Source organism: Halichoerus grypus, chromosome 10, assembly GCF_964656455.1.
Source record: "Halichoerus grypus chromosome 10, mHalGry1.hap1.1, whole genome shotgun sequence".
NCBI classification, from domain to species: domain Eukaryota; kingdom Metazoa; phylum Chordata; class Mammalia; order Carnivora; family Phocidae; genus Halichoerus; species Halichoerus grypus.
In genome coordinates this window covers 18,785,071-18,809,962 of record NC_135721.1, presented here as the reverse complement: position 1 = coordinate 18,809,962, position 24,892 = coordinate 18,785,071, and the positions used below count along the sequence as shown (strand labels likewise).

The following is a 24,892-nucleotide window of genomic DNA, read 5'->3' as shown; positions in this document are numbered from 1 at the left end:
TCCAGATGGGTCACTCCCCCTTCCTCATATCCCAGGGAGGAGGCCCCAGTGTGGCTGGGCTCTCACTGCCCTCTTGCAGCTGACAGCTGGATTCCAGCTGTGGATTCTGGCCTCCTCCCTGGCAAACATGCCGTGTGATCCCACCCCCGTCCACATTCAGCATCAGGTCTCTGTGATACTGAAGCTGGAGCAGAGTGCTCTGTGTAGGAACGTGGAGGAGAGACCCTGTCCCATGAGCAGTCATGGACACTCAGAGCTCCTGTCCCCAGTTCAGGAACCTCTGATCTGCCCAAGACGTTTTCTTCCACAAAATGGACACAGTCTCTTTTTCCCAAAGTAAAAGACCCGAGAAGCTCAACCCTTCTCTGCTTCTCAACAAGGCTCTTCAGAACCAAGCTCTCTCGAGATGTAGGCGGGTGGAGGGTTCTGGCCCATCTCACAGCCTGTGTTTTGGCCCTAACTCTTTCAGCCCATTTTCCTGAATGAAGTCTTGGTGAAACTGCCCACAGACCCTTCCAGCGATGAGCCTGTCTTCCACATTTCTCACATTGACCGGGTCTACACCCTCCGAACAGACAACATTAACGAGAGGTCAGTCCTGACCACGTGTGACCTGCCTTGAAGCCTGGATGGCTCCCTCCCATAAGCCACCTCCAGTCCATGGTCAAGTCCCACTCATTCTGCACCCCAGGCTCTCCTAACCAGTCCTGTCCACCCCAGTCCCACTGGTCAGCCTTGGTGTGGACGTGCCGGGTTATTGTGATCCCTCAGTGTGTGTCCCTGCCTCCAGTCTCTCCTCAGGATCTTCCAAAATGGGAGATCCAGCACCTTGCTTCCTACTAAAATCCCCCGTGCGGCAGTCCAGGCTCCTCCGCCCAGTCGCTGAGGCCGTGTGTGTGTGTGTGTGTGTGTGTGTGTGTGTGTGTGTGTGTGTGTGTCTCGGCCCCAGCGCCATCCCTCCACCCCCAGGACCTGTACTCCAGCCGGCACATGTGCCCTCCTCGTGTGGAGCGCCACGCTCCTCTCTGCCTGGCCGGCCATGCAGCCCCGCCGCGCCGCTCGGCACCTCTGTGATGGCAGGCTGGGGTCGCGCCTCCCCCTCTGCGCGCCTGCCTCTTGGCGCAGTCTCAGGGCGAGTGTCCCTCCGTGGTGCTGCATTGCTCCGGCCGTGGCGCGCTGCTCCCCCGGGGCCGGCACCTTGCCGTGCCTGGTGTTCTATAAGCAGTCAGGGACTGTCCAGAAATTCCCAGCTTGATCTTCAAACAGCAAACAAGTCTTCCAGTTGAACTAATATTGGGTCTGTGATTGGAAACTTGTCGAAGCCAAGGTTAGCACAGGAGTGAAGAGCACGTGCAGAGCTCTGGAGCTCCCGGTTGAGCCTGGGAGCTGGGTGGGGAAGCCGCCCCATGGCTGTGTTCTTCTCCAGGACTGCCTGGGTCCAGAAGATCAAGGCGGCGTCCGAGCAGTACATCGACACGGAAAAGAGGAAACGGGAGAAAGCTTATCAAGGTAGTGAGTGGTACCCTGGAGGGCTGGAAGCAGCTGCCAGGGGACCCCGGGGAGGGTGAGGGGGAGCGGTCCCACCCTCAGGGCGCAAGCTGCCGCTCCTGCGGGGAGGGGGCTAAACGGGGACAGCCGGAAGGACCACATTTGCTGGGGGATCAGCCAGCAGAACCCCCCTCGCTGCTGCTGCCCTCGGGGCCTCCCTGAACCCCTACCAACTACACGGATGGGGGCATCCAGTGCCAGCCCTGGGACCTCCCTTCTCTCTGTGGCAAGCCCACTTCTGCTTGGTCCATTTTACTTCACCCAGCTTCACTTCTGTGCCTGTTTGCCTTCAGCTCTGCTCCTCCTCTGCCACCCAGGCCCCTGCCCCAGGCCTCCCCCACGTCCACCCATCCTCCTCCCTGGACACCGGGGCCTGAATCTCAAGGTTTTCCTCCTCTTCAGCTGCCCTTCACTGCACTTGCTGTCCCCATCCTGTGCAGATGGCTCCCTCACTTGACACCAGTGACCGAACCCACGGCGCCACTCACTCTCCCTCCTGAGCTCCCCCCCCACCCCCCGCACCCAATGGCAGGAAGTCACGGCTCCTCCTCCGCTTGTACCTGGAGCTCCGCCCTCGCCTAAACCTCTCTGTCCCTCTGCTCTCTCAATTTCATGAAAGTCATGCTGGGCTGCTTCCCTGAGCCCACATCCAGACACACCTGGACTTCTCCCAGCCACCTGCTGGCCTTTGCACCTTGGCATCTCCTCCTGGGAAGCTCTGTGGACGCAGCGTTGTCCTTGCCACCTGGACTGCAAGCATGCTCTCGGTCCTCATGCTCCTCTACTCATGGGCTGAGTCGCACACCTTCTGTCATTCTCTTCCCTTGTCCTGGTCCTTTCCCGGTGGCACAGCCCAGTTAAGACCCTCCAACCTCCACCCTGGCACAGGGCTCCCCATTGCCCATCCTCTTCAGCCCCAGAGTATTCTTACAGGGCTGAATCTCCTTGCTTAAGCATCTTCCCTGTTGCCTCCCAAATTAAGGACAAATTCTTACCCCAGACTCAGGGCGCAGCCCCACTTTTCCCTTTCCCTCTGCCTCGCCCACACCACTGCCTGATTGAACAAACCAGCTCGGATTACACGCCCAGGCCTCCCTGTCCAGTCCTCCCCCTTATGTTCCGCTGCTGTAGCGGCAACTCTGTTGTTTTTATTCAGGTTTCCCTTATTTTGTTACATACTCTTGAAAGGTATGTGTACATTGGCTTTTGCTGATTGAATCTTATTTTAATGGTACTTCAAATGCTTGCTATTGAAAAATCAACGACTGAATGATTTGTAAAGCATATAACAATCTCTTAATTGGTAAAACACATAAATCAAAGTTTTTATATTTGTTTTGCTTAATATCAACATCTGTACATATTGTTATGCATTTTCCAGATGTTCAGTTCTTTAGACATTTATTACTTACTCTGTGCCAAGCCCTGTGCTAGTCCTAACCGGGCCTTCAAAGATGGATATGGCCCAGCCCTGCCTGTGAGGGGAACTGAGTGTAAGGGCCGTGCTGGAAGGGTTGGCGAGAACAAGGGGGGGCCACGTCTCAAAGTTTTACGTGCCCTAAGTTTTGAAAAATCAGTAGCTCACCAAGCAGCCTTTTGTTTGTTTTCAAACCCTTGAGGGCAAAACCTGCTTAACTTCCTATTTGCCAAGATAATCTGATTCACAGACTCATTTTGAGTACATCCTCAAATAGAATAAGGTCTTAAGTGAAACTGCTTTGTAAGCTGAAGTGTTTACATGTAGCTGGAATGATGGGGGGCGGCTAATAGACGTCGGTACCGGATGGTGAATTTTTACCTTGCCAGTGACGGTCCTTTCTCAGACTCAGTTCTGCCCTGTGTGGAGATGGCAGTTCCCAAGAGCCACCCTATAGCGTAACTGTACAGTTTAAATAAGACTTTTGTAGAGGTCTAGCACCGTGCCCAACACAAAGTATTCAATAAATGTTAGCTGCTTTTAAGTGCCGAATGGATATAATGTCTTATTTTGTTACTGTTACCAGTTGCTAGGCGACTGAGGGTAAATGCAAGGCTGAATGAACACCAGCTCTGCAGCAGCCTCTGGTGGCAGAGGAGACTCGAGGACGCTCCGCAGCCGGGGACGGTGGATGCGCAGAGGAGGGCAGAGATGGGAGCAAAGCTGGGCGTGTATCTCCAAGGCTGGCTAGGACGCAGACAAGCAGAGATAGTGGACAAGGTGTCCCAGCAGGTGACACACCTGGGCAAAGGCAGAGCAGCCAGATGCTGGTCGGCCAGGCCCAGTGCCGTGGCAGGGGACACTGGGAGTGTTAGGGTCGGTTAGACAGACCGTATCTACAGCTCGGTGTCCGGTGCGCTACCTGCAGGCTCAGGGAAGAACTTAACGGGGCTTGTCTTCCTCTCTTGCAGCTCGCTCTCAAAAGACTTCAGGCATTGGGCGTCTGATGGTGCAGGTCATCGAAGCTACAGAATTAAAAGCCTGTAAACCGAATGGTAAATGCTTCTTTCATTCAACAGATGTGGTAACTGCCCTGTTCTTTGCTGATGACTCTTCTGAACATTGAATAACGGGACACTTAGAAAAATCAGTGTTTCCAGTGCCACTAAAATGGTTGTTGGACCAATGTTATCATAGTGTGTTTTCCCAGTAAGTTCCAGTGCCTCCCTCCTCAGCACGTCAGAGTCGAAGCCACACTGACACTTGCCCAGGCTCGTGGGGAACAGTTGGGGCCCTGGAGCCCGCACGGTTGCTCCCAGGCTTACGGTGCTGTCAGCACTGGGGACACAGAGACCACCAGTCAGTCACATCTGGGCCCCCACACAGTGGCTCCTGCTCTTGTGGTTTGGATCCTGCTTCTGCTCAAGGAAGGTGCCGTTGTCATTTATTTTACTTACACATGCCACATGCGTCTTTGGTTTGTTTTTGTTCAGGAAAGAGCAATCCATACTGTGAAATCAGCATGGGCTCCCAGAGCTATACGACCAGGACCCTCCCGGACACGCTCAATCCCAAGTGGAATTTTAACTGCCAGTTCTTTATTAAGGATCTCTACCAAGACGTGCTGTGTCTCACCATGTTTGACAGAGACCAGTTTTCACCAGATGGTAAAGTATAACTTGACCAGGGAATCCGAAGTTTCCCCAGTACTCTAGAATTTGGGGTCTAGGTCCAGGGTACTTGGCTTTAGTTTTACCCCGTGACACCTAAGGAAAAGGGCACGGGCCCGTGGGCACCCGCAGCTCCCGTGGGAGGCAAGGCTGGGGAGGGGGCGTCCTCTCAGGGGCAAAGGGTGGCCTCCAGGCTGTTTCCATTATGGACCCCGGTCCCTCCCAGCACCTCCTGAATGGCTGACCCATTCTCTGGAGCCCAATGAGGCAGTTTCCCTCCCGCACACCCCTCGTTCTGCACGCATCCAGTCACAGTAACAGCCACTAAGCTGGATCTGAAAAAGTTTTAAGAATGTCTTCAGACACTCCTCCTGGGGTAGTTTTCTTTAACGACTTTTATAAAGAAGAAACTTTGACTCTCACATATCTGTTCACCAGATTTCCTGGGTCGTACTGAAGTTCCAGTGGCAAAAATTCGCACAGAACAGGAAAGCAAAGGCCCCACAACCCGCCGACTCCTGCTGCACGAGGTCCCCACAGGGGAGGTCTGGGTCCGCTTTGACCTACAGCTTTTTGAGCAAAAAACTCTCCTGTAGGGGCCTCAGGGATCTGCCCAAAAGGCTGGGGCTAGAGCCAGATGGACGGTGCCGCACCTGGGCCGAAGGAGCACCGCCGGCTTCATCCATCGCGGGCCACGTGCGCCGGGGCTATTTTCTTGCACACTAAATTGCTAGCAATCTATGCAAACATGATCTTTCCTATAAATAAACCAAACCCATAGCACAGTGCCTTGTATTAGTGTTAACATCTTTGGTTGTTTTTAGATGCCAGGGTTTCCATTTTCAGGGCTATAAAAAGTATTAAGTGGAAATGAGGCATCAGAACACCAGACGCTACCCCGTGGTTGAACGTGCCCAGCGCGGGTGGTTCTGATGATGCTGTAGCTACCCCGTGCCGGGGGCCTGTGCCGGGCCACAGGCGCTCAGGAGCTGGAGGACTGGGGAGTGCGGGCACAGCCTCGGGCTGAAGTCTGTCTACTCTGTGCACTGAACGAAAACACAGACTTGATCATTTTATTCCCGATTAGATTTTATCATCTCTGCTGAGACAATAGAGTTTGAAATATAAAGGGGAAAGCTTGATTTACTTTAAATACTGTGAACTCTAATGATATGGAAATATTTTTCAACTTTAATTTTCTGAAGTATAAATTATTTATGTAAATTCCTCGTTTTGCCTATTTCATAGGACATGCATCTTTAAGCTTTATCATTGCCAATATGTACAGAAAGAGAATAAAAATATAAGTTTATGAATGTAACTTCTTTCAAAGTTTGACTGATTTACGTTCCACCTGAAAGGCTCTTAAAAGGTAAGTTCAGGATGCTTGGGTGGCTCAGTCTTTAAGCGTCTGCCTTCGGCTCAGGTCGTGATCCCGGGGTCCTGGGAAAGAGCCCCGCGTTGGGCTCCCTGCTCAGCAGGGAGCCTGCTTCTCCCCCTGCTTGTGCTCTCTCGCTTGCTCTCTCTCAAATAAATAAATAAAATCTTTAAAAAATATAAAAATAAGAGGTAAGTTCAGGGGTTGCTGGTAAGGAAACCAAATTTCTTTTCTGCAAGAGCAGCAAAAACCAAGGGCAGCGTGGGAAGGGGGAGTGCCTAGGAGACCCTGCAGCCTCGTCTTGACTCTCACTTGCTCTAGGACTCTGGTACATTTACCTGCTGTTTCTGGGGCTTGGTTATCTTTGGTGGTGAGACTGCTGACCTCTGTGGGAGCAACACCCTTTGAGTCCTTCTGCTTGCCAGGTGAGCAGCAACCTGAGAGGTAACTTAGAACAGACATTACACATCCTCAGCAGGCCCTCAGCCTCCAGCTCCAGCAGCACCTCTCTCTCCCCGTCCCCTGTCCTGTCAGAGCCACATCTATACCGTCGGAGCTGTTTGTTTGGGCTCTGGATTTTGAAGTATGCAATTTGTTTTGAACATTGACAAAAATAAGGTCTTACCCACTAAATCCCTGGGTTAATGAGTGCAGCTGGAAAGAGTGGTCTTTTGGAAAGAACCACACAGGCTGCAGGTGCCCTGATGCTCAGGGAGCACGTCTTCTCAGGGAGCTGGAAGAACAAGAAACGTTCAGCTGTCCCTCCACCCCGGCCCCCATTTCTGTCTAAACATAATCACTGGGCAAAGAAAGGCTGGAAAACATAATTCAGAATATTCAAGTAAAAAAAAAATCATAATTCCAGGTATTAATCCTGGACGCTGACTTGTTAAAACTTAGATGTAAAAGTGTCAACAGAAGAGACACCACTCAGCATGTGAAACCAAAACAACTGGATACGTTAATTAAGGCAAAGTTTGGCCGGTCAAGCACACAGCCTCACTGATCTCCTAGAGGGTCTCCCAGAGGGTCTTGAAGCAAGTTTTGTGTTGGTTTTGGAGGCAGGTATGGGCTGATGTCCAAGTCTGTCTCTGACTGGACTTCCAAAGCCCGAGACTGTCACCGATGGGTCAGGCTGGTTTAAAACCAGTTCTGGGGTTACTTGTGACCGGAGCTACAGAATAATCCTTTTCTCAAGACGGTGAGGACTTGAATTCTCACTGGGATGAACTGTGGCTAGAGCCATTTCTCCATGTCTACATATGTCAGGGTTCTCTTCAGATTCAGGACAGAGGAGCCTGGAGGATGTGAGCCAGACAACTTCTCTGAAGCTTCAGAGGATATTCAGTGTCTCTGCTCCCAGCAACGCCAGTCACCTGCTTTGACCTGGGAACGCAGCTCTGCCCCTGGAGAAATCAAGTGCTCTCCTGACTGAAACTGAGCTTGATTTTCTGAAGGGTCAGGGAACGGAGTGTGCCCTTAGACTACTTGCATCCCCTGGGGCAGGGCTGAGCAGACCCGAGGATGCCCAGCATCCCCCACCCCCACCCCGAGCTCTTCAGGATCAGGACGCTGTGGCTCACCAGCAGGATAACCACCCTCTGAAAGGGCCCCAAATCCTGAGCAGTTTGACTCACACTACAGGGGTGAGGAGGGAGGGTGCTCTGGTGATCAGACCAGTACTTTCGCACCGGACGGCCTGGACTTGGAATCGAGAACGCTGCCACTTTCAGCGATGCAGCCGACCTGAACAAGTTACCGAACCCCTCTGAGTTTCATGTAACGGGAGATACTACTACTATCTCGCTGTGAAGACTTTTACGTGAATATAAAATACCTCACCTAGTTCACAACAGGAGCGCAATAAACGGTAACTGTTATGATGTGGTTATCGCTTGCAATATCTTACACGTCCGGAGACAGAAAAACCTGCCGGCAGCATTTTAACTGTGGCGCAGACGCTACAAACCAAAGCTCAGCGAAGCTTTATTGCCAGTGGCCTCCCTGCAGATGGCACGGGTCCTGGCAGCCGCGCCCCAGCTACAGGGAGGCCCGGTGCCGCCCCAGGGCCTCTACCGTCGTCACTCTCCTTTCCACGGGCCGTGCCTCCCACCCACGCTGGCCGTCCCCAGCCGCCCAGGATCGCGGTCTGTGCTGTCTGGTTCCTCCAACCTATGAACAGAGGGAAGCGCTGAGTGTCGGGTAGGGAAGAGGGGCTGACGGGGGCAGGGAGGAAGGCCTCGGAGGATCCCACCCAACACTCGACCCTCCTGCCTGAGCTGAGACCTTCCAGGCAGCCCTCTCCTCACCTCTCCCCTGCTCTCTGGCTTCTGCAACGCTCAAGTCCTATGTCTTTGGACTCCACATGGTACTAACCTTTCTATGGTGGGACAGAGATGACCAGCTGTCCACAAAACACTTGCTCTCTCTGCCATTGTGCTCAGAGCAGCGAGGGGCTACTTTTCCCAGCACACTCCCCCCACCCCCACCCCACGGTTAGGGACAGCCATGTGACTGGTCCTCGCCAGTTGGAACATGCGAGACCTGGCCCACCCACCCTGCCAGGGCAGCACTCCTCCATGACCTCTTCCCTTTTCAGGTGGACAGCAATGAGTTCCCCAGAGCAACCTTGGAATCTGGGCAGTGAAGATGACAAAGGTTCCCTCAGCTAGAGTCCCAAAGACTGCATGGAAGAGAGACAGCCTGCCAACCTACCCTGTTCTGGCACCTGAGCAAGAAATAAATTTCTGTTGTGTGTAAAACACACTCCATTTTTTGCCTCACGTGGCAACAGCAGTCAGGCTGCACCAAGCCCAGACGCAAACCCATCAGCTCTTGTGCATTAAATAAAGCCTCTTCTGCATCCTCTTTTTCACTCCCTTCCTTGGCTCCTGCCTTCTCTGCCCTGGGAAACCCATGTGAGAAGGAGGGATCTGTCAATGGCTCAGATTCCACAATCAACGTCTGCTACCTTGTGCATGCTGCAAACTTACGCCATCCCAGCCCTGCTCCCCCCAGATCTCGTCCACTCACCACACAATTCTTCTCGTCCCTTTTATTCTCCTGGCTGAGCTTCGAGGAATGAAACTTCCTTTCAAAAATAATCTGACTTAGGTCAGTAGTCTTGTTCTCTTTATCAGGTAGACATTTCTTTTCTGAATAGGTAAGTTTTTCAGAACTGCAAAAAAAAATAAAAAACAAAAAACAAAAAAAAACAGAAAAGGTATCTCAACTCCATACAGAATTGTATTGTTCAATAATTGTCTGAAAATTAATTTTGCAAACTCAGTACTCACTTCTTGAAAAGGAAGGACTGAGTGGACATCACTTGGTGGCTGCCCATCAATCAGTCTGCCCCACCCACACCTCTGCTAGTACAACCACCAGACAGTCGTGTGACCCTTGTCTGCCTGTGGCTGAGGTACCCGGTCCAGGGCTTCGGTCCCTACAGTTATAAGTGGGACAGGACGGCTTTCAGGCAGTCCTCAAGAGCCCAAACCAGAAACTCAGGCAGGCCCAAGGCATCCATTTTCCAGCACATGCACAAGAAAGCAGAGAAAGCCAGTGTGCAGAGAAAGGAAGCAGGTTCACAAAGAAGCTCTGATGAAAGCCACAAAGTCCCAAAGAGGAAAGGACATGGCTCTTAGTCCTTACGTAGCCTGGCTGTCCTCATGACTGCTATGGTCTGAATGTGTCCCCCCAAAATTCATATGTTGAAACCTAACCCCCAATGTGATGGGATTAGGACGTGGGGCCTTTGGGGGGTGATTAGGTCACGAGGACAGAGCCCTCATGAATGAGTGCCCCTATTAAAGAGGCCCTAGTAAGCTCCCTCGCCCCCCTACCATGTGAGAACACAGCAAGAAGTGCCATCTAAGAACCAAGAAGGGGGTCCCCACCAGATACCGAATCTGCCAGCACCTTGATCTTGGACTTCCCAGCCTCCAGAACTGTGAGAAATAAATTTCTGTTGTTTATAAGGCCCCCAATCTCTGGTATTCTGTTATAGCAGCCAAATGGGCTGAGACACTGACCGTAGCTTCGTAACAGACCACTGCTCTCTAACCTACAAAGGCTCCTCCCACTCCCCCTGCCTTTTTTTTTCTTTTTTAAACTTAAGAAGGATTCTGCTTTTTGTAATCAAACTATCTCTGACTAACATAGCCACCTTGTCTTTAAGTCCTTTTCTTACCTTACTGAGCAGCCATGTGGAGGCACCTCCGGGTGTGTCCTCCCAGAGGATCTTCCCAGGGCTGCCCCCATTCCTGCCCTGGGAAGCCCAGGCCTATCTAGGCATATAAGCCTTCTCCTCCATTCCTCCATACACTTCTCCATTCCTTCCTTCTTTCCTTCCTTCCTTCCTTCCTTCCACAAGCATTTACTCATCCTCTACTGCATTCCAGCTAAGTGCTGGGAACACCAAGATAAAGACAACACAGTCCCTTCCCTCAATGGGCTTGCTGGGGTAAGAAAAGGCAGATGGAGGGTGTGGTGGCATATCCCCACATGATACTTCCCTCTCTTGCCTGGATTGGGATGGCCAGCAATGAAAAGAAGGGGCAAAGGCATGAACCAATGTGGCAGTTCAGGCAGTTATAACGGTGCTGACTTGACCCAGATATTTTTGTAGTTTATTCATATGTCTTTTCTTTAAGGGAAAGGGATTTTGTAGATGAAGACAGAAAGGGTGGCAGGGTCCAGACAGCACCTAATGTGCTATGTTAAGAGCCTGGACGTTATTGTAAGGGTTATGGAAAACTACTGAAGGGTTTTCAGTTGGAGAGGGTTGATCACTTCAGAGAGATTTCTCCAGCTGCAAGGTGGAGAATTCACTAGAGGACACCAGATTAAAGGAGCTGAGGAGCAAGAAAGTGGGGGAATGAGGAAATAAAAGCTTTGTCTCACTGGGGGGATAGGGAGTTATATAATTATTAATGTTTAAATTAAAATTGTTAAAATTTATAAAGAAGCCAAGAAAACAGAAATAAAACATAAAATTTCCAAATCAGAAGGGGAAACAGAAAGCAGCACTGTTCATTCAGTCCAGCAAAACTCAGGGTGAGAGACAAAAAGGAAATATCAAGAGAGCATGACAGGACTTCTATTTTTTTGTGTAGAACTTACAAGTTTGCACGGGCCAACACTCCTGCTGCAACAACTAGAAAAACAGATATTTACCACTACCCCTAGAAAAAAAAATTCCTAATTTTAAAGTCATTGGACAATTTCAGAGAGGAGAGAGCTCTTTCAGAATGAGCTGGCCATCCCTGTCTATTTTCTCTGCTGAGGGAATTTGCCAACCTCGGGTAGCAAGGTATGGACTGATTCCTGCATGGTCCCAGCATATCTTTGGTGGATTTTTTCTCCCAGGCCTTGTTGCTATCTTGGCAGGTAGGTAGTTAACCTTGTTCTCAACATCTTCCTCCCAGTGGTAGGCACGTCAAGCAGTGCATTGCGATAGGGTCCCCGTGGGGGATGGAGACCCTCCAGGCCCTGAGTCCAGACAGCCTTCCCCAAACCTATCTGAAAAAGAATCAAATAAAATGCTAGAGCTATAAAAATAAAACACCTGAAAATAACACACTGATGGGTTTAACAAGAGATTATTAGACACAACTGAAGAGATAATTAGTAAAATATCTAGAATCAAGTATACAGAAACAAAAAAGATGGAAAATACACACAAAAAAAATGGTAAGAAACAGTGAGGATACAGTGACATAGTGAGAAAATCTAAAATATGTTTAACTGGAGTACCAGAAAGAGAGGAGAGAGAGAATATGGCAGAGGTAATAGACAAAGAGAAAATGAGAACTACCCAGAACTGACTAAAGACATCTATTTACAGGTACAAGAAAACCTATGAATTCCAAGTAGGATGAATAAAAAGAAATTCACATTTAGAAACATCATATAAAACTACAGAATGAATCAGACAACAAGAAAATGTTTAAAGTCCCCAGAGAAAAAGACAATTTCTTCAAAGGATCAACAGTGAGACCAGCAGCTGAGTTCTCAAAAGAGCAGAAGACAGTGGGATAGGAGGAAAGGGAAGGTGGTGGTGGAGGAAGACCCTAGGCTCACCTTGTCCCACAAATACAACTAGATAACTATCAAATCATCCTAAATACCCCAAAAATCGACCTGAAGACTGACAGAACAACTTCCACAACTGAAGGTAGAGAAGAGGCCACATTAAAGAAGGTAGGAAGTGCAGAGACGCAGTCTGGGAAAGAAACAGATCGTGGCCGGTGGGAAGGGAGCTGGTGGTGGAGAAGGATGAGAGCCAGACTAACAGGGGGGAAACAAATCCCTATAGTAACTGGTTTGGAAAACAAGAGCGGCTGAATTTCATGAGTTCTTACAAGCAGTGGGACTTGAAGCCTGGAGTTCTTTTTTTTTTTTAAAGATTTTATTTATTTGACAGAGAGAGACACAGCGAGAGAGGAAACACAAGCAGGGGGAGTGGGAGAGGGAGAAGCAGGCTTCCCGTGGAGCAGGGAGCCCGACGCGGGGCTCAATCCCAGGACCCTGGGATCATGATCTGAGCCGAAGGCAGACGCTTAACGACTGAGCCACCCAGGCGCCCTGAAGCCTGGAGTTCTAAGTCAGCATACTTGGCTCTGGGAGAGCTCGGAGGACATTGGGGGTGCTCTTGGAGAGAAGGCAGGGGAAACAGCCTGCAGATATATAGCATGGAAACAGTGATCTGAAGAGCACCTGAGGCACACAGTGGGGAGATTAGCTATTCATCTCAGAGCGTGTCCCAGAGGGGCAGCATTCATGGAGAGACGCCTCGAGGAACCGAGGAACCAAGGAACCGGCAGGCACCATTTCCCTCCCATAACCCTCAGCATCAGCACAGAGCCACCTGTGGGAACCAGTGCAGCAGTGACACTCGCTACCTAACTTGCTTACACCAACCCCTGCCCCACCCCATGCTCCAGTGGAACTGCCCTTTCTAAAGTCATGCCTCCCTTAGTCCCAGTGCAGCAGGCTCCCTCCCCCATAAGATGGACATATACTTCTACCCACACCACATCGCCTGACCTGGGAGCTTTGCAGAGCCTCAATTCCAGGGGCAGTGGTGACAGGTCTCATTTAACAAGCAGACCAGAGCCCACCTAGCTAAAACATACCACATTCAGGCCAGGGACCAAACATGCCCACAACAGGCAAAGAGAGCCTCTGGAGATGACTGGCCTGAAGGATAAAGTAGTCAGGACAAAAGAGCAGAGTACACACAGCACACACTGGAGACACTTCCGAAAGTGCCAGGCCCTGGGGAACAGGAGACACTACAAAGCAGGGCACTATAGACCTCTTCTTCATAAGACCATTACCCTCAAGAACAGGATATGTAGTTGACTTTCCTAACACATAAAAACAAGCACAGAGTCTTAGACAAAATAAGAAGACAGAGGAATTTGTCCCAAATGAAAGAACAGGACAAGACCACAACCAAAGATCTAAGCAAAAGAGATAAGTAACATGGCTGATGGAGAATTTATAGCAATGATCATTAGGATACACTCTGGACTTGAGAAAACAATGGAGATATCTGTGAGACCATTAACACAGAGATAAGGAATAACATAGCAGAGATAAAGTGCTCAATAAACACAATGAAACACACACCTGATGGAAAGAACAGAGGCTGGAAATGCAGAGGAATGAATTAATGACCTAGAAGACAGAGTAATGGAAAGTAATCAAGCTGAACAAAAGAGAGAAAAAAGAATTAGGCAAAACAAGAACAGACTTAGGGAACTCAGTGACTACATCAAACATAGTAACATTTGTATTACAGGAGTCCCACAAGAAGAAAAGAGAAAAGGGGGCATGAAATTTATTTGAAGAAATAATAGATGAAAACTTCCCTAATGTAGGGAAGGAAACAGATATCCAGATCCAGGAGGCACAGAGAACCCCCAACAAAAATCAACAAAAGCAGATCCACCCTAAGACATATCATAATTAAAATGGCAAAATATAGTAATAAAGAAAAAATATTAAAAGCAGCAATACAAAAGGAGACAGTTACATACAAAGGAAACCCCATAAGGCTATCAGTGAATTTTTCAGCAGAAACTTTCCAAACCAGAAAGAGTAGCATGATATATTCAAAGTGCTGAATGGGAAAAACCTGCAGCCAAGAATACTCTATCCAGCAAGGCTAGGAGGAGAGAAAAAGGAGTTACCCAAACAGGGGTGCCTGGGTGGTGCAGTTGGTTAAGCGTCTGTCTCTTGATCTCAGCTCAGGTCTTTTTTTTTTTTTTTTTAAGATTTTATTTATTTATTTGAGAGAGAGAGCATGAGTGGGGTGAGGGGCAGAGGGAAAAGCAGACTCCCGACTGAGCAGGGAGCCCAAGGCGGGGCTCAATCCCAGGAACTCCAAGATCATGACCTGAGCCGAAAGCAGACACTTAACTGACTGAGCTACCCAGGAACCCTATCAACTCAGGTCTTGATCCCAGGGTCGTGAGTTCAAGCCCCACATTGGGCTCCATGCTGAGCATGGAATTTATTTATTTAAAAAAAAAAAAAAAGTTTCCCAGACAAACAAAAACCAAAGGAGTACATGGCCACTAAACCAACCCAGCAAGAAATACTAAAGGGGACTCTGGGTGGAAAGACCAAAAATGACAGTATGAAGGCAGGAAACACAAAAGCAGTAAAAATGAATTATTTCCATAAAAAATCAGTCAAGGAACTCACAAAATAAAAGGGTGTATAAAATATGACACCATATACTTAAGACATGGGGAGGAGACAAACTATTCCAAAAAATACATAAGGAACTTCCAAATTCATTCTATGAAGCCTGCATTACCCTGATACCAAAACCAGATAAAGGCATCACAAAAAAAGAGAACTATAGGCCAATATCTCTGATGAACATAGATGCAAAAATCCTCAACAAAATATTAGCAAACCAAATCCAACAACACATTAAAAAAAATTATTCACCACAATCAAGTGGGATTTATTCCTGACATACAGATGAACTAACAGACATGTGAAAGATGTTCACCATCACTTACCATCAGGGAAATGCAAATCAAAACTACAATGAGATGTCACCTCACAACTGTCAGAATGGCTAAAATTATAACAACACAGGAAACAACAGGTGTTGGCGAGGATGTGGAGAAAGGGAAACCCTCTTACACCATTGGTGGGAATGCAAACTGGTGCAGCCACTCTGGAAAACAGTATGGAGGTTCCTCAAAAAGTTAAAAATAGAACTACCCTATGATCCAGCAATCGCACTACTGGGTATTTACCCAAAGAATAGAAAAACACTAATTCAAAGGGATACATGTACCCCTATATTTACAGATTTATAGCAGCATTAATTACTAGAGCCAAGATATGGAAGCAGCTCGAGTGTCCATTGATAGATGAATGGATAAAGAAGATGTGGGGTGTATGTGTGTGTGTGTGTGTGTGTGTGTGTGTGTGCGCGTGTGTGTGATGGAATTATTATTCAGCCATAAAAAAAGAATGAAATCTTGCCATTTGCAATAACATGGATGGAGCAAGAGAATATAATGCTAAGTGAAATAAGTCAGAGAAAGACAAATACCATATGATTTCCCTTATATGTGGAATTTAAGAAGCAAATGAGCAATGGGGGAAAAGAGAGAGAGAGAGACAACCCAAACCCAAGAAACAGACTCTTAACTATAAGGAACGAACTGATAGTTACCAGAGGGGAGGTGGGTTAGAGGATGGGCTAAACAGGTGATGGGGATTAAGGAGTGCATTTGTCAAGATGAGCACTGGGTGATTAAAATACTTATTAAAAAATAAAAATTCTGTGGGAAAAAATGTTTGAAGTAGTTATCACAGGAAGAAGATAGATAGATAGATAGATAGATAAATCAACCAATCAATCAGTCAATCTGCTATTAGTAACACCTACTGGAAAATTTGGTTAGTGCACTGGGACCATCTTTTATTTATTCTTTTAAAAGATTTTATTTATTTATTTGAGAGAGAGAGAGTGGGAGAGAGCACAAGAGTAGGATGAGGGGCAGAGGGAGAAACAGGCCCCCTGCTGAACAGGGAGCCCAAAGCAGGGCTCAATCCCCGGTCTCTGGGATCATGACACGAGACAAAGGCAGACAGTTAACTGACTGAGCCACTCAGGCGCCCAGCTTTTAAAAGTGGGATGCTGGCTCAGTCAGTTAAGCGACTGCCTTCGGCTCAGGTCATGATCCCAGGGTCCTGGGATCGAGTCCCGCATTGGGCTCCCTGCTCAGCGGGAAGTCTGCTTCTCCCTCTCCCTCTGCTCCTCCCCCCCCACTTGTGTGCTCTCTAATAATAAAATCTTTTTAAAAAAAAATTTTTAAGGGGCGCCTGGGTGGCTCAGTTGGTTGAGCGACTGCCTTTGGCTCAGGTCATGATCCCAGGGTCCTGGGATCGAGCCCCGCATCGGGCTCCCTGCTCAGCTGGAGGCCTGCTTCTCCCTCTCCCACTCCCCCTGCTTGTGTTCCCTCTCACGCTGTCTCTCTCTCTCTCTCTGTCAATTAAATAAATAAATAAAATCTTTAAAAAAAAATTTTTTTTTTTAAATGGGGTGCTATCCTACAGGTGTGAATGGATTTTCTTATCAAGTTCCTATATGTTGATTAAAACCATCTTCTGGGTAGAATAAAAAAAAAATGACAGCAGATATCTACTAAAGGAAAATAATTTGTCAACCTAACATTCTTAATCCTGTGAAAACATCCATTAAGGATGAAGGTAAAATCTGGAAAAGGCTATATATAAACTGTGTGATTCTAACCATATGACATTCTGTAAAAGGCAAAACTATAGAGAGAGTAAAAAGATCCATTAGTCAGTTAGTACATCCTTACCTGCATTTACTATGAGTTCTGCTTATCACAGATCTCACAGAGGCTTTATGCCACTCTTTTGGAATAACACTATGTAGAGTAAAAGTGAACTGGGGCAATTTGGCATAAAGCCCAGCCTTCTCTAGGTCTTTAAATTCTTTTAAGGTATATCCTTTTCCTACAGGAAGATTAAAAAAACAAAAAACAAAAAACAACGGAATCAACACTCTTAAAGTCAACTCTAGTCACTCCTGGGGTAGGAAATCACTGGACAATTAGAAGTCTCTAAAAATAAAGCTCAGCGATCACAAAGTACCTGTCTTATATTGAAAAACAGCTCTCTTCTCTTCATCCATCTCTTGCTGTCTTCTAAACAGAGGATCACAAAATGAAGGGACCATAACCTACAAGAAAAATAACTTTGAGGATCCTAGTACAGTTTGTATTAAGCTCTCTAAATCTGTCAGAAGCATTCAAGTATGACCTTACTGTACATCAAAGAATAAGGACCCATGAATAATGTCAATCCACAGAGCAGGGAAAGGGTAAATGTCATCTGTCTTACGATAGGACATTTGCTGAGCCGGGAGTGGCTGACTGGAGGGAGGGCCACCCAGATAGAAGCAACATACTCTGTCCAGAGTTCTATTGCATTGGCCAATAAATATTTGTTGACGCCACTTTGTGCCACATCCCAATGAGTTCCTATCCTCAAGGATCTCTCAGTCTGGAACAGAAAGTCATACACAGTGACAATCTAGTCATGAGAGGTATCAGCTCAGGATGCTTTAGGAGCACAAGGCAGCGCTCCTAGGTGGCCTGGCAGTAAGAGAGCTCCCAGGAGACCTGACAAGCGGTCTTTAAGGATCTATGAGAACAGAAGGGCAGGGAACCTCAGTGTGGGGAGTGTCAAGAGGCTGGGCTACCAGAGGATGCAGAGAAAGGTGGTTTTCTCCTCCCCATTCCTGATTATAAGCTTTAGACTAGGGGCCATTTTCCCCTTCTTCACTTTCCCCACACACCCAGCCTGATGCTGGTCCCCAAAGTATATATGAGGTAAACAGTTACTGAATAAGCAAGGCAGCAAAATGACTGACCAACACCATACCAGCAAGTCTCCCAGAGCCAAAAGAACCTTCTTATCTTCATAACAATGATCTGCCTTGGTTTTCCGGGAGAAGCAAAACAAAAACACAAAACACCACTTCCCTCTTCAGAGCCACACATATTTTTTAAATGACCTCTAATACCAGGTGGCTACTTTTGCTACACAGGAGTAAAACGCTGGAACCCACATCTCAAAATTTTAACTCCTCTATCGGTGAGTTTGAAATGTGAAGATTCATTACCAGCCCAACTACTGGTTCTCTGGGCAGCCTTTCCAGCATCCCTCCTTCCACTTTCCACAGAAAGGAGTTCTGCCTCTTGGGCCAGTGCCCCCCGCACTGTGACACCTGTCACACCCGACTGCACTCGCTGTCCATGTCTTCCTCTCCCTCCTGGGCTTCCAGTTTGCCGAATGGGAGTGAAGGAACACACACATGTAAATTCCCCAGTGGGTGAAATTACTGTAGGTTCCTGTTCTAAAACTCAGATGAAATGCTTCTGTAGATTTTTTTAATGAATACAGAGTAATTACAAGGCTTCTAAAATGACTAGGTTTTCCCACAACCCCAGAGCTTCTAAGAATGAATGAATGAATGAATAAATGAATCTTACTTACCTTTCCATAATTTGGGTCCGTTTTTGCCATATAAAAAGGATTGCATACTTCAGGATCAGAAAGGTCTCCAAATACAATTTCCTTTAGGAAAAAAAAATACACCTAAGAGCAAATCATTGCATATGGAGGTGTTTTGTGAGACTCAAAAAAGCCAAATGCTATCATGGAACACTATATCTAAAACTAATGATGTAATGTATGGGGATTAACATAACAATAAAAAAATTAAAATAAAAAAAAGCCAAATGCTTTATTCTGCTTTTATATAAAATCATAGATTCAAAGGGTTATTTATTCAAGGAACCTCAGAAGTAATTTAGACTGCAGTGAGAGCCCACCACCTTCTGGGAGCAGTAATCATCAAGCTTTAGTCTGAAGTAATCAACCAGCCTCAGTCAGAACTTTCTGCTCCACCAGGCAGGAACTTTGGTCATTCTAAGCACCAGTTTGTCCTTAGACTGAGCTGAAATCTGCCTCGTCATTGGACGGGGGAGAAACTAGCTCTCTACCCCGAAGCAACACAAAAGTTATCTACCCATCACCCACATGCCAGCCTTTTAAATATTTAAAGTTTTCATTCCCTCTCCTGTCCTCTCCTCTTTGGGCTAAATACCCCATATTTCTTCCCACTTTTCCTCCCATTAAGTGTTGTCAAGCCTCCACCCTCTTCTCAAAGTTCTGCAACTGGTGAGGGTCCCCTCTACAGTGCGCATGAGGAGTGACAAGACAGCAAGAGGGGGACTTGGATGCTTCACTCCAAGTACCACCTCCCTTCATACAGCCTAAGAGCTCAGATGTTTTCTTAGAAGTCAGCTCCCACAGTCGACCCACACTGATTTTACTGTCATTTAAAACCACTCACACTTATGGATGCCTGGGGAGCTCGGTCGGTTGAACATCTGCCTTTGGCTCAGGTCATGATCCTGGGCCCTCGGATGGAGCCTGCTTCTCCCACTCCCTGTGCCCCTCCCAATCCTCACTCGTGCTCTCTCTCCTGCTCTCTTGCATGTTCTCTCTCTCTCAAATAAATAAAATCTTAAAAAAAAAAAACTCACACCTGAACACATGCCTTTAAGATTTAATTTATTTATTTGAGAGAGAGACAGAGCATGAGTGGGGGGAGGAAGCAAAGACAGAGGGAGAAGCCGTCCCCACTGAGCAGGGAACCAATGCGGGACTCAATCCCAAGACCCTGAGATCATGACCTGAGCAGAAGGCAGACGCTTAACCGACTGAGCCACCCAGATGCCCCAACATATGCGTTTTCTAAGGCATGGCTTCATGGCTTCCCCATCCTATAATTGTGCAATCACATTTCTGGGCACAATTGTAAGACTGTGCAATTTGGTTTCGACGCTGAGCTCCGCCTCTTAGAATGCTTAGGGAGAAGTATTTAATGTTTATATACAGAAATTTTGCTCAGCAAATAAATACTCTGACATTCCAGGCAAACTACTCTAGATCTCAAGTAAATACCTGGAAATCTAGACAGACCTAAATTCCAAAAGAGAGTCCTGATCTCAAAGTTAAAACAGAAAAAAATCTTCAAAAGCAGCAGTCAAAATTTTATTGTTTTATAAAGCCAAACTGAAGAATAGTATGTAGAAACCAGTGGTCCCTACGCCTAGTGGTTGGCTAACTCAACAGCCATGGAATCCCCTTCTCCCTTGCCCTCTTCCTACTCGAGAGATTGGAAAGCCACACACTCTCTTTCCTGGCCCTGCTTCTAGCTAGCAATTGTGATGTGACCCAGTTATGGACAATGGGACCTAAGGGGAAATCTGCTAGGAGCTTCTGGGGACTCTTTCTGCTTCCAGATCAAAGGATCAGGTATAAGAAAAGGGTACCCTGGCACCATTCGTTACCCCTTCTTCCTGCCTTGAGCACAGATCTAACACCTGAAGCTGTAAGTAACCAAATGTGCTTACAAATATAAGAGTGATGAGGAAAAACTGAAAATATTAAAGATAGCAGAAAAGAACTACAGGAAAAAACCTGGATGATTAACAACATTGTTTTGCTGCCAGAACCCACCATAAGACCACCTACCCCTCAATTTCTTAGTAAACAATAAATGTCCTTATGGTTTAAGCTACTGCTATTCTCTTTACATTAACCTAAAAGCATTCCTGATAAATCTAGTTCCAAATCAATGCTTCTGTTCCCTCCTTCTGAAACCCCAAGTTTAAAAATGTAGTAGGCTGTATTACAATTCCATGAATTCATCATAAATACAAAAATAAGAGTAGGACTGTTTGCATAACCAGAGAAAATGTTGGCTTGACTCTATAAATTATACTTTATTTTATTTTAAAGATTTTATTTATTTATTTATTTTTATTTTATTTTTTTTTAAAGATTTTATTTATTTATTTGACAGAGAGAGACACAGCGAGAGAGGGAACACAAGCAGGGGGAGTGGGAGAGGGAGAAGCGGCTTCCCGCCGAGCGGGGAGCCCGATGCGGGGCTCGATCCCAGGACCCTGGGATCATGACCTGAGCCAAAGGCAGACGCCTAACGACTGAGCCACCCAGGCGCCCCATATACTTTATTTAAAAAAAAAAAAAAAACCTCACAGGGGTGCCTGGGTGGCTCAGTCGTTAGGCATCTGCCTACAGCTCAGGTCATGATCTCAGGGTCCTGGGATCGAGCCCCGCATCGGACTCTCTGCTCAGTGGGGAGCCTGCTTCTCCCTCTCCCACTCCCCCTGCTTGTGTTCCCTCTCTCGCTGTCTCTGTCAAATAAATAAAATAAATAAATAAATAAAATTTTTTAAAAACCTCACAGTACCCTTTTATTGGTGTGCTGTTCAAAATTCTCTGGTTTCATTTTTTCCGACCCTCTGTATGAAATTACTTTGTCTGTAATTCTCTGCTGAAAAGGCTCTGCAACATTTTCAATCCATTTTTTTATGTAACATCTCTTTTCTTCTTTCCTTAAAAATATCCAGATGCTGAAAATATGTATCCAATCTCTAATGAAATGATACAAACAAGGAAAACAAATTATTAAGAAGTTTTTCACTTACCGTCATTTGAACAAGGGGGGAAAACACTCACTCCCACTCCTAAGCTCTCAACGTATTTGGGTTGCAAGGTTCTAGCATGAGATAACTGAAGAACATAATCAAGTTCAGGAAGAGAACCTGAGAGCATAGAGCAGGAGGAAGCCAGGGAAAGTTCTAAACCAGAAGTGTGCCTTCAGATTAAATCACAGCCAAACCATTCCTAACTCATGAAACTCTTGCTTCTTTTTAAGGATTTCAAAGCTTTCCTGTTACCCATGGCATGTCCCCAGGCTTCATCCTCAGTAAAGTCTGTGACAAAATTGGTAGAGTACACTAGACTTGCTGAAGCACCTCTCTCTGAATCTATAGGAGGCCAATCCTACCTACCTCTTTTCGATGCTCAAACGAGACTATATGTGAACTTCCTTTATAAATTATAATACAAACATTAAAGTACCATTTTAACACCAAATTTCAATCTCTCTCATTAAAATTAAAACTCCTTTGGGGCACCTGGGTGGCTCAGTGGGTTAAGCATCTGGCTCTTGGTTTCAGCTCAGATCCTGATCTCATGGGTCCTGAGATGGAGCCCCTTGTTGGGCTCTGTGGGGAGTCTGCTTGAAGATTCTCTCCTACTACCCTCTCCCCCATTCACTCTCTCTCTGAAATCAATCAATCAATCTTTAAAATTAAACTCCTTTAAGTTTATTGGGGTGCCTAGGCAGCTTAGTCGGTTAAGTGTTCAACTCTTGATTTCAGCTCAGGTCATGATCTTAGGGTCCTGAGATCCAGCCCTGCATCAGGCTCCAAGTTCAGTGGGGAGTCTGCTTGAGATTCTCTCCCTCTGCCCTTCCCCCTCCCACTCACACTCTCTCTCTCTCAAAAATAAATAAATCTTAAAAAAATTATCTCCCTTTCTCTTTGCCCCTTCCCCCTCATACTCTCTCAAAAAAAAAAAAAAAAAGAAAGAAAGAAAGAAAGAGAAGGGGGAAAAAAGCTCCTTTAAGTTTATTTATTTCATAGTAACTCTCAGTACTAATTGGTCATTACCCTTAAATACTATTTCTGGTGGTTTAACATAGCCCCATTGTAATGTGGGAATATATGAGAAAGAGATAAGTTTGAGTCAGAAAGAATTTCTATTCAGTACCAGAACAAAGAGGGGAAGCAGAACAATCTCTTGGATCCCTTACGGGCAGCTCTAGGAATCCTGACCTCTTAGTGATCCTGCAAGGAGGTGGTGCAATCTCAGATCTATGTTGTATAAATAAAGGAATCAGAGGAGGCTCCTTCTCCCAGCAAAATGAATCTCTGTGACATAGTAACATCCTCTTGGCCATGCACCACTCTTGCTTACCTAGAATCCAGTCCGTAGCCAACTCTTACCTTCGCAACGTAATTTTCTCTAAATAATATTGCATGTACAGCTTCATCAATGTCTTCTCTAGCTAATGCCTAAAATTACAGAATTGAATATTAGTATGTAAATCCTGAAGAAACCAACCAGAATGACAAAACTCATTGTATTTTACCAATAGTCTTACTGTATATCCATTGCCTGTCACCGCAAAGAATATTCTGTAACTTTTTATTAAGGAAATTTTCAAACATGATTCTCTGTGAACCCATCACCCAGGTTCAATGATTATCAACTGAGAGAGTCAATAGTAGTTCATCTAAATCCCTACTCACTCTCCCCAGCCCTCCCACCCAGATTATTCTGAAACAAATCCCTTACACATCATACCATTAAATCATATTTTTGAAGTACTAAGAAAGCTTACTAATTAAAGGGATCCTCTATAAAATGAATCCTCTTTTCAGGCATTAACTAGGTATGTTTTAAAGGGGCCCTGAAGTTCCTGGCTTCTGCTAGGTCTCTTTATAAGTCAAAACCTCTTTTTAAGTAAAAAAGAGCCAGTTAGTGGCAGCTCCTGGCCAAGGACCAAGATTGTCTTACATCTAGAGACTTGCTGTTTCCATTATGAGTTTGAATAAAGCCGATGCATTTAAAACCTCACCTTAGGGCTTTTCATTTGGATCACTATGAACTGATCTTCCGGCTTTTATGCTTAGAGGACTAAGTAGGAACAAGTGGGAAAACAATAAAAATCCAGTATCTGGAAGAGAAATGCTATTACCTAAAAGAACTAGTGTAAAAAGATCCAGGTTCTTAAAATTACATCATTCAATCTCTGATTCTCCCACAGTGAGTGCATCAAAACAAACCAAACCCCAAACCAAATAACAAATCTGTGAATAAGAGAGATCTCGAAAAGGAGAGTTGTAGTTTTATCCATACATTTAACAGCTTCAAATGAGATCTAAAGTAATATTCAAACAGCTATTCGGGTCTTCAAAATAAAACTCTCTTGATAATATAAGCAGAATCTTGCTTTAAAGCCTTCTTAGACTTACTTTAAGACAATTGAAAAATCATGTAAAATAATAAAATGTTTTCCCCTGATGCTATAAACTCAAAATAAATCAATCTATTTATTTGGAGAAGTAGAAACATCTACTTTAACAAACATCTTGGAAAACCACATTTTTTTTAGCCATCCTATTAATATTAGCAAATGCTATAAGTACTATTGATCACGTGTCCGACTTCTGAACCACCTTTTTGAAGGAGATAAACAGTTTTTGCCTTCAATAACTCCTTCTTCGTGATATCCCCAGAAAATATAGGAAGATTTCTGGTTTCTTTTAAAACCCCCAGTTTTCTGTGCGCACAGGCGCGGGTACTAAAGGTCTCACCACTCTTAACTGCTACCACGGCAAAAGAAAGGAAATATCCAAGAACTTTTCTTTACAGTGAAACAAATCATAGGATCATATAAGATAATGAAACTTTATGAGGGTGTCATTGCTTTACCAGACCCTTAAGTATCAGAATTCACTGGGGAGCGCAGTCCGCAGATGGCGGCGACAGTCGGACCACACTCTTGGCCGCCTTTGATCGTGGATCATTCATTCCCATCCACGGAATTTTTTCTCTGCCAGGCGCTGTTCTAGTTCTGGGGACTACAACCGTGACTGAGACAAAACAGTTCTCAGGGGATTTATGTCCCATCGCCCAAATGACTAACATCCCAAAACCCCACGTTCCTTTACCTCCATGAAAGCAACTGACTCTGGCTCTGGCCATTCTTTTAATCTTTCTGGCCTGAAATGTTCGCCATAGGTGAGCGCTTTCTTGGCAGCCATAGATAACAGGATCGCTGACGCGAGAGAGTAAATCCAAGAGACTTCATAAGGCAGAAAGCAGTTTGAATCCCAGCTCTGCCACGTCGTCGTT

The 24,892-nt window shown here is 46.1% G+C and overlaps 2 protein-coding genes across 11 annotated transcripts in view; one reads left to right on the top strand and one right to left on the bottom strand.

Moving 5' to 3' along the window:
- ITSN2 (intersectin 2) overlaps positions 1–5,956 on the top strand; it is a 135,890-nt gene extending 129,934 nt beyond the window's left edge. For all 10 annotated transcript variants that reach the window (XM_078056031.1, XM_036099234.2, XM_036099230.2 and 7 more), the window contains 5 exons: positions 470–591; positions 1,427–1,509; positions 3,937–4,020; positions 4,459–4,632; positions 5,074–5,956. In XM_078056031.1, the coding sequence (XP_077912157.1) occupies positions 470–591; positions 1,427–1,509; positions 3,937–4,020; positions 4,459–4,632; positions 5,074–5,231 (621 nt within the window). In that variant the 3' untranslated portion in view covers positions 5,232–5,956. The remainder of the gene's footprint in view (positions 1–469; positions 592–1,426; positions 1,510–3,936; positions 4,021–4,458; positions 4,633–5,073) is intronic.
- Positions 5,957–7,981: 2,025 nt separating this feature from the next.
- Positions 7,982–24,801, bottom strand: FAM228A (family with sequence similarity 228 member A). The gene is made up of 6 exons (XM_078056040.1): positions 24,709–24,801; positions 22,978–23,046; positions 17,177–17,264; positions 16,882–17,038; positions 9,047–9,191; positions 7,982–8,185 (listed from the first exon to the last, which is right to left on the bottom strand). Exons 1-6 carry the CDS (start codon positions 24,799–24,801, stop codon positions 8,054–8,056), a joined length of 684 nt encoding a protein of 227 aa, XP_077912166.1. The 3' UTR covers positions 7,982–8,053.
- Between the last annotated feature and the right edge of the window lie 91 nt (positions 24,802–24,892).